Source organism: Trachymyrmex septentrionalis, unplaced genomic scaffold, assembly GCF_001594115.1.
Source record: "Trachymyrmex septentrionalis isolate Tsep2-gDNA-1 unplaced genomic scaffold, Tsep1.0 scaffold37, whole genome shotgun sequence".
NCBI lineage: Eukaryota > Metazoa > Arthropoda > Insecta > Hymenoptera > Formicidae > Trachymyrmex > Trachymyrmex septentrionalis.
This window is the reverse complement of record NW_017305536.1, coordinates 2,436,657-2,446,798: the sequence shown is the minus strand read 5'-3', so window position 1 is coordinate 2,446,798 and position 10,142 is coordinate 2,436,657. Positions and strand designations below refer to the sequence as shown.

Genomic DNA, 10,142 nt, shown 5'->3' with positions numbered 1-10,142 from the left:
GTATTTTAATAATAATAAAAAAATTATATTTTGTATCATATTATAATATTATTACAAAAGTAACGTAAAAATATAACAATTATATTTATTACATTTCCAAGTATAAAATGCGAAAGTTTAAGAGATAATCAGTTAGAGAAATAACTCGCGATGAGAGTTGAAGATTTATGTTCCATTAGTTTATATGGCGGACTTGAATTACGAGAGACAGTTAGTCGCCTCAATTAAATCAAAACTGGCACAGAGTTAACCGTAGTTTCCCACGGTCTGTCAAGATCCCTGAGGATATCGTGCATTATGTCCATATATCGGCGGCCAACGTCAACGTGACGTGGACGTCCTGACAATGACCTGTACCGGATGCTAGCCGATAGCCACGTGACATCCTTCCCATCCTTCCGCTTGGAGGGACGAATGAAGCTTATTCTGGGGTATGAGCAAGCGATTTCTCGCCAGGCTTAATTGGATGATTTCAGAATAGGGAATCGGTTCGCGTATCAAAGCAATATATATACGTCCCTTTACTTATGTAGAGAATAAACGAGACTCTCGCCAAGATTTCAACGAGACGAAACGCGTTCGTGATTTACGAGCATTGTCGTCAGATGCTCGTGACGCAAGTTACGTCCGAACAAAACGATCGATTCCTGTCACGACAGTACTCGTGGAGATTACTTACGGCTCCGTCCGCCGTCTGGGAGGAAAAACTCTAACGGGAGTGACAGTAATACGCAACTTGTTATAAACGTTCCGTTTATTTTGATTCTATGGCGATAGCACTGATAAAATGAACGCCTTATGTATCGACGAGCTAATTATTTGAACTTGGAAACTGCATTAATGCAGAAAAGGAGGCAAAGCAGTCTCTCTACGTTATTTCGCGAATTACACGGCAATGCGAAATTTCATTAAAACAAGAGAGTGCATCGTCTCTTATCGGATCTTATAATAGGATGACATTAACGAAGATCAAAGTGTACTCCCAACGAATAAGAATCTCTCGATCTATTTTCTTCCTTCAATTCGCGATCTACCGATACCCTCCTTCTCTGTCTAATTAGCATTTTCTCTTAGATCCTATAATTAACTATGGAACTCAAAGAATTCTCAACAGGGTGAAAATACAGCTATGTTTTTTTTATGCGCAAGTTTATATAAGCGCTCTGCAAAACAATTGTTGATAGCAATAATGTGAACGCTCAATATCTAAAATATCGCTCTCTTATACAACTAAAAAAAAAATCGTGATTTTCAAGTTATTGAATGAGTTAAGTAAATATTACCCCATCGTACAAAAGTAAAATAATTTAATTTAAAAAAAAAAATAAAATCGTCATATCTCAAAAAGAGTTTTTAATGATTGCAGTAAAATGAAAATGACAAAAAATGACATTTGATCATATTAAGAAGATATTCTTTTTATATTTCTTATGTATTAAATTATTTCAACTCCCTGACAATCGCACGTGGCTCGTATTTATCATTTTTATTGTACATACTTATTTACTTGTTATTATTGCCAGATTTTAGAGTATACATACTTTTGTCGATATTATTTAATTGCTCTTTTAATAATTTTCTGTTTAATTATAAAATAGAGTTTTCCCTTATCTGGAAAACTTAATTTTTTTTAATCACATCAATCAGAATAGGTTTACTTATTCTATCATTACCAGCCATAGAATATAATTTAATTACGAAATTTGATTGGAATAACGTAAAAAATTTTGGGCAAAACATATTATTTCAACAAATGTTTAATATCCGACATGTTGCATATTAAAAGACAAAAGAACTGAATTTATAAACATCGTTTTAAATGTTTAAGCCATGATCTTCTGTTCTTAAATAGTCTACAGACAATATTAACTTATGATCAAAACACTTTATTTGACCTATTACCTTTTTCTCTTTAAAATATTTGTTCAATTTACTGACTTCAATCCGTGTTCACTATTTTTGTAATCTTCTATTTATTACTTTTTAACTTCTTTTGACCCAATATTCTTCAATTTTATGATTTTATTCTGCTGACTGCAGTTCTTTTGACTACAATACGGTTTTTGCAATTTATTCATGCTGTAGTGGTAAGATAAACTGATTTATATTCGTGGTTTTAACAAATTTTTCTCTATTGAAGTACGTTTCATACCAGATATTACGTTACAATTATGTATTCATATATCTTTAAATTATAACGACAATGTTTCATACAATCGGCGTGGTTAATTTAAGTACAATACTTCAAATACTGCAATCAAAACTAAAAAATACTGCGGAAATAGTCTCATTTTTCTCTGTGTATTAAAGATGGTTTCAAATATAAATCAAAACGTTTAATCTTTTACGTAACTATTAAATATACACGTACAATATTTAATATATTTTATCAATTGAATAATCTACGCATCACTTGCTGCGTTTTTCCCGTAATAGCTCATTTTTCTTTACGGTTTTCTGTAGTGAAATCATTTTATTTGTGTTACTTTTGTAGTAAGTGAGCAATATATTCGAAAAATACACAAGGTATAACTTTTGAGCGTTTAACTGTATGATTAATGTCTATTTTATCCACGTATTGGTGGTCCATTATATCATTGTAATTCAAGATTCAAGGAGAATCCTATCAAATTTCATTGAAGCCCGTGAGATCGGTTCGGTGTCGTGATAATTGCGGCTCGTCGAGTTCAAAGATCAGGCATCGGCATTAAAATGGGCATAAAGCCACGCGAAAGGTCTTTCGCGTCCGCTTAATTTGCAAGGCATTAACCTTATTATTATGGCGGTAATACGGCCGCGCAAGTTTGCCGGGAACAACGTGTGGGCCGGGGGAGGGTGGTTGCACGCGAGCAATCTTTACAGCCCTTCTCGGAAATGAAAAGTCGTGTACCCCTTCCTCTCACCCTCCAGTCGCGAGCGCACGACACTCGTTCCTCATTTTTTTCCTCCTTTCTCATGAACTCGTACTCCTCCTTCTTCCCTTTTTTTCCTCTCTTCCTTACCACTCAACACGCTTCTTTTTTTATTTCTGAATTTCTCTGCACATTAAGCGCGATTTTTAAAGCAACCGATGGTAAAAATTACTTTATTCATAACCATTGACGCGAGATGCAGTCATATAAGTTACTTCTATCGTTCACTACTGAATTGTTCACACAGTTATAAATGTTTCACACAAATCGATTTTATAAAAATGTATGATTTTTTTCAATGTATCATTTTTAGAAGTCCTCGAGTAATCTTGATTGTTTACGACTGCTATTCATTCATGAGAGAGTGACGTCTTTAAAAGAAGAATAAATTTAATAATTTATACACTCATATGTAATAAAAATAAACTTTAAAATATTAAAAGACAGGCTGTGTATAAGTCTAACGCAGTTACAGTAATGCGTAAATTTCCAATATAAAATTATCTTTAATTAAATATATATTATAACAATATTCAATGACAATGCAATAAAAAATAAATATTTCAGTTCCGTTTGGAGTCACCATCAGCGTAAAGTTACAAATTGAAAAGCCGTGTTATCTCAAAGATTTGCGCACTATTACGTTACTTCTCGTAAATTTTGAAATAATGTTTTAACATGATATAAATTCAATATCCCGAAAGACTGTGACATTACGAATGTGGAAAGAGATTTATAAATTTATTCGTGAATTTTTCTCCAGATAAATCGACATGCTCATTAATGCAATGTACGCCTGCGTATAAGCGTGCATTGAAACGTTGCGAGATCCTCGATAATTGAAAGCTGAAAACATTCTCTGATGAGTTGTATTATCAAGGTATATGAAAGCTCAAAGTTTAATTATGCACAATAAGATCATTCAACAGTTAACCAATGCATATTTGGACGATCGATTATCGAATAATGTGATTGTACGCCGATTGTAGCATTGTAAAGCTATTATATCATCGATGGAAAATTACATGATAGGAAGTCTATTTAATAATACTGTGTTTTACATCTCGTTAAATGTGTATTACACGAGAATCATATAATTTACATCTGATTGTCAATACAAATTACACGAGTGTAGACATTACTTTCTATATTAATTTTAGTGTTTAAATTTGTATCGTAAAGATATTGTAAAGATATTATAAATTTATAAATAATATTAAATAATATTAAACACATTAAATAATATGATTAGATAAAAAAAAAACGGTTTAAATAATATAAAATATACTCCTTTAATCGAAATAAAAGATCGACATGTTTAGCATTTATTTAAATTGAAATTTCTAATTATACATGGAGAACCTCCTCTGCCGAAAATCAGTTTCCTCTTGTGTACTCATGATATACTGCCAGCCACTCTCTTTCCTACACGCGAGAAGATTTCTCAAGTGTATTTGAGGTTTCCTCTTAAAGCTGACCTAAATGCGATTAATGAATATGCAGTTCTATAAATTCTGACATTAGAATTATAGTAATAGTTATAGTAAATTACATAAGTGCAGGATAAAGTCGTCCAATAGTGACTTCTTTGTCCATACATTTTCTAAATTTAACTAAATTCTGGAGCGCGTTGGATTAATTTAGCAGAATTTAGTTGATAAAATCGTCAAATATTAAAACTGTTCAAGGATAAGAATTAATTAAATTACTAAGAAATAGCCTTCAATGGCCACTCTAAGATTACAGTAATTGCTAACTATAAATCACACAAACAAATTTTCGTTACACTTGCTAAAGATCATTCGTTCTGCAAGGTCCCGTTGAATACGGCGTTAACTATTATCACACGGAAAAAATTATTTTATTGAAGTATCTAAAAGTTTAGTTAGATCTGAAAATAATTTTGTTGGTACATCAGAATAATTATGTAGGAATCTCAACCATAATGAACAATGTTGCAAAATGCTTTGACATTTTTAGCAATCAGTCTCATACAACGATGACCTTCAAGAAACCTCCTAAAGATGTTCAGAGCACATTTTACGTCTTAAGAACATTTTCAGAATATTCCTTGGATAATCTGATTTATGTGTGATTTGAACGCTTTACAATTACGTAATTATTTTAATGAATCACTAAAATTATTTTTAGATTTGTATCTATAGCTAAATTTTTAGATAGCAAATTTTTAGCAGAATTGTTCTTCCCGACTAGCAAAATACCGAGTACATATATGGAAAGAACAATTTGCTAAAAAATCTAAAAATTGAGAGCTAGATGCAAATTTGAAAATATTTTGTTGAATCGACATATAATTACATACAAATCTCAAGTATTAATGACCAATACTATAAAAGAGCTTTGATATTGTATCAAAGTCTGAGAGTCTTCTATATAATTATCTTTATATTCCCCAATAAAATTGTGTTCAGATCTGTATCCAGCTAAATTTTTAAATACTTCACAAAAATTCTTTCCATGAACAAACATTAAATTTTTGTTACATTTTCATTTCTGGATCGTTCGTTTTACATGATCCCATTGAATATAGCGCTATTTACCAGATATATAACCGGAGGCGCTCCGTGCCGTATAAAAGTGAGTTCCCGAAGGAAAATCGGTTCAACCTCGATCTAACCTTCACAGCCTACTTACTCGCGGGGGAGATTTCTTAAGCGACGTAAGACCGCGACGACGTAGCACTCCCGCGAGTTGTGCCGCGCCGTTAAAATAGAAAGCGCGGTGGTGCGGCGAGGTGGTTTGCCGGGGACTACCTACTTCAGCCGGACGAACCGAGAGGGTGAGGGGATGCAGAATGATCTCACGAGGGAGACGAAGTTCCCAGTAAGTAGCCGGCCGGCTATACGCGCCCCGTTCGTCGGTTTGAACCTGGGAAAGAGGGTCAGGTCAGGTCGACGCGCGTGAGAACTTGTGCGCCGCCGCCGTCATTGCCTCCGCCGCGCCGTGCCGCCGGTGAAGCTGCAACGGACCCTGGAGCGCGGGATTAGATTGCTACAGATGGGATGCGAGAGTCTGGCCGTATCTCGAGAATGCCAATTTGATTTCGGTACGAAACGGCAGAAGACCGTGCCGGAAGACCGTAAAGTATACAACAAACGCTACGGGAGCAACGAAGCTTACATCACGACCGGAAGCCAGTCCGGTCTCATCTGAGTGCTTCCCTTCAAGAGAGAATGCGAAAATGTTTATATTACGTATCCATTTGCTTCGTGTGCAGATATGACATCACGTTATAATACGCGTTATATTTGAATAACGATCTTTGCATTTGCTCCTGCGAATTCCGCGTTGCCGCTTCGGTGATTTAACCCGAATCGGGTTGCTTCGTATCGTTATTGCATTAGCTTATTTAATTATCGTATCGATGAATAGATATAGATTCTGCAGATGAATGTTGAGAAGCCATTAAAGAAAGTATAACTCGTGAGGATATTTCAGATACAGAAAGAGAGAGAGGGAGAGAGAGAGAGGGGGGGGAAGGGAGAGAGGAAGGGAGTAAAAAGAAAAGAGAAAAGAAGAGAGAGACCTTTCTTTTGCCGACTTTTGAAGCATGCGAAAAAGATTGGAGAAATAATGAGTTTTGAATCGCCCGCATCGCCGATAAGAGAATCTCGAGAAAAGAGCACGGATACTTATATTTCACTTCAATAACTACGATGTGCTTTACTGTAATATTGTATGATATATAATACGAGTTTTCTTCTTTCCGTTATTAAATAAAGAGATAGAATTTTGCGCTTTCCCGCAGTATGTCAAACGCATTATAATAAACTCTTCTCCTTCTTTAATAATAAAATAAATAATCACACTGAGAAAAGTTGTTCTAGTTGTACCAATAAGAAATATAAACAAAAGGATCATACCAAATAGAATTCTGATTATCATAATTGAATTTTTGATTATCTCGAATAAAGTGTACATACATTTAACTAAAAGTGTCTAATTTATATCTTTCTGGGCAAATCTAACAGAATTTCAATTAACAAGACTTTTTTTCATTGCACGTATCTGTTTATTCCAGTTACATTATGTATAAAGTCCGAATAAAGTACATAGATAGAAAATATTCATGTCTAATTTATCACATTTCACATATTCCAAACAGTTTATTGATTTTGATGTTGGTTTAAAACAAGATAAATATATTAAAATGTAACACAAATATTACGTAAAATTTAACATAAAAAAATGTGATATTTTGACAATAAATTATGGAAGTATATTTCTTCAGTAAAATTAATACATTTATAGTACGTGGGTACTTCGGTAAATTTTGAACTGACATTGAAACATATTTTTGGGCAAAATCAGTTTTATTTTTCAATATAGCTTCCTTTTAGCTCGATATATTTGGTCCATCTCTTTTCTAGTCTCTTCATTCCGAATAGAACGTCTTCGCCTTCTTCGGAGCAGATGACTGTTCTTTGCTCTCACACGTGTAGTGGTGGATTCATGTTTCGTCAACAATCACGCAAGAAATCCTTTGTATCTCTCTTGAACCGGTCCAAACACACCTTTCCGGTCCAATGTCAGCAAACGCGACAGCTATTGCGTAGCACCAGTTTTCTCAACTGACATCCAAACAAAACTGATTGTAAGAGTCATATATGACTGAAAATTTTAGAGCAGCCATTAAAAAGACGCAGTTTTTACACTTTACAACAGTTTTTGATCTGTAATGCCATTTTTCATGTCCAGGCTCAAAACTTATCAAACTATCCACGTATGTTAAATTGACATGTATTTTATTCACTTATCTTACAATTTACGTTTTATAACTTTTATTTGTTCATTTACTCATAAACGGTGTTATTTTAACACTAAAAAATTTTTATTAAATATCAATTTAATACAAAATATTCAAATAATATAATCACATTGTTAAATTACCACTCAAATATTTAAAAATTCAACACAAAGATTTTTAATGAGACCCAATTTTAATACAAATACAAAATGTTAACTGTGTAAATCATTTAGCATAAACCAATAAAGACGAGACTTGTAAAAAATAATCGCAATATTCACGAGAAATTGTCTCGATCGAATAATTCATTTTGCATATAAGAAATATACGTTGCTATTTCATTCAATATTACACCAGCAGTAACCATGCTATTTAATGTGCATAGTCGAGCTCGAACTTGGATACATCCTGCATGCTCATGCGCCCACACTACTGCAATCGCAGTATCTCCAACGCATCATCCTATTTCCGTACAATTACGAGTAACATTATCTATGGAAATTGCCACTTACTCGCGCACGATGTACGCAAGGATTAAGCTCGGCATACTCAAACCTTAAATAGTGAACGGTCGTTTTGGCAATGGCAGATTTCATCATTAATGTAATACGATGGGAATAACAAAACTGCGGCTTGAGAAACTTTTTTAAATTGGACGAGGAGGAGAGAAGAGAGTGAACGGGACACGGCATCGTTTAGATGATAAAACGAGGGAAGGAGCGAGAGGAGATTATGATACCGTAACACGAACGAAGGGTGGAAGAGAGGAAGAAGGACGAATCGTCCGGTGGTACCCGAAACGAAGTCTTAACGACGCGATGGAACCAATGAAAGCGGTCTCCTATTAGCATTGCTGTATAATCTACTTGCGAGTGCATTCGAGCAGCGACGTACGACTAAAGCTTTGCAGTTCGGGAGTACTCGCAGCAGTCTTCGAACTGCGGCAAGAGCCACTTTGTAAGTTGTACCAGCCAAGAGGCCAGCAGACTAACTTGCATTGCCTAGAAGTTCCCATTGGTTTGGCGGATTTCTGATTCCGATTGAGTGTGCTACCTTTTCAACAAACGCATTATACTCGTGCGCATGCCATCTGTAATATCACGCTGTGATATTCAATCGGCGCATCGCGTTCTCTTCTTCGATATCAGCTTCTTGTGGCGTTAATTGAATATCTAGCGGTCGAGTACGAGCGAGCTGTGATAACAACGGAGCGGTGGACGAGAATTGGTATCGTGAGGAAATAAAGGTGACTTTATTTCAAGTCCATTATTTCAATAACGTGTCTTCTACTTTCTGTTAATGCAGTGAGACGGCGAAAGTAATAAATAAATGAGAAAACATAATAATATAAACGGACGATAAATTATATCAATCTTTGCCCGGTCTGGATCAATGGAGAGTAACAAAACATGTAACCACTATCAATATCCTGTGGAAATCTTTCTACGAGATGAGAACGACAGAAATAATCAAAATAATTGCAACCAGTTCGTTAAAACAGAGGAAAAGTCAATGCAGGTTCTTTACTCACCGACCACTTCGAGATAACCGATCTGACTTTTCATGGGATCCGTGTTTATTTGACACATGTACCAGCCTCGATCAGATTCCCGTACTTCCCGTATGTGAAGAAACCACGTTCGGTGGTCACTGTGGGAAACCGCGATCCTGTGATTCTTCGTGATCACGTGGGTCGCTATCGTCAAAATAGTTTGCGTATCGACACGCAGCCATGCCACCTAAAAAACACACTATTATTATTATATATACCATAAAATAACTGTTATTATTATATATGTATTATTGTATGTATATTAATAGCAGTTTATGCAAATGAAATAGTTAACATTCAAATCCGTGTCAATATCATTAATTAATAATAGTTGATTATACGACGATGTACGAGGTGTTTCATTTTAAATGCTGTAGAGATATTTCGGAAATTAAGAAAAATACAAAAAAAAGTAGTTGTAATTTAAAGAGGAACAAATAATAAAAAATCAATTTCTGAAAAAAATCAATTTTGTTACTTCAATGTTGTGTCCAAGACTTGTAATTCTGGGCACTGACTTTTGATGTGTTCATGCCGATTGTGTATATTGCCTTTTTTTCTATCACTATTAAGAAAAACAAGACAATAGGATGAACATCGATATATGTATATTTTGTATATTATACTATAATTACTGTAAAAGTATGAAATTAGAGTTATCAAAAAATTAATTATTTATGAGATTTTGTTATGGCCTAACGTAATTGTGCACTTTATCAAATAATTCATTTAATTATTCTATACATGCATAAAAATATTAAGACATGAGGCTTGTTCTTTTTGGCTTTCTATCCAGGAAGAAAGAAAAAAAAGAAAAATAAACTGGTGCAAAAGTTCAGCTAAAAAGAACAGGCTTATGATTATTAAGAAATTAATAACTTATACTATTTTATATTTTATGTCAAAATAT

At 34.3% G+C, this 10,142-nt stretch overlaps 1 protein-coding gene across 1 annotated transcript in view; it reads right to left on the bottom strand.

Annotated features, from left to right (window-relative positions):
* Positions 1 to 10,142, bottom strand: part of LOC108750426 (protein CEPU-1-like) — a 235,076-nt gene that overhangs the window by 54,392 nt on the left and 170,542 nt on the right. The window contains exon 3 of the mRNA XM_018489853.1: positions 9,212 to 9,419. Coding sequence (XP_018345355.1) covers positions 9,212 to 9,419 — 208 coding nt within the window. The remainder of the gene's footprint in view (positions 1 to 9,211; positions 9,420 to 10,142) is intronic.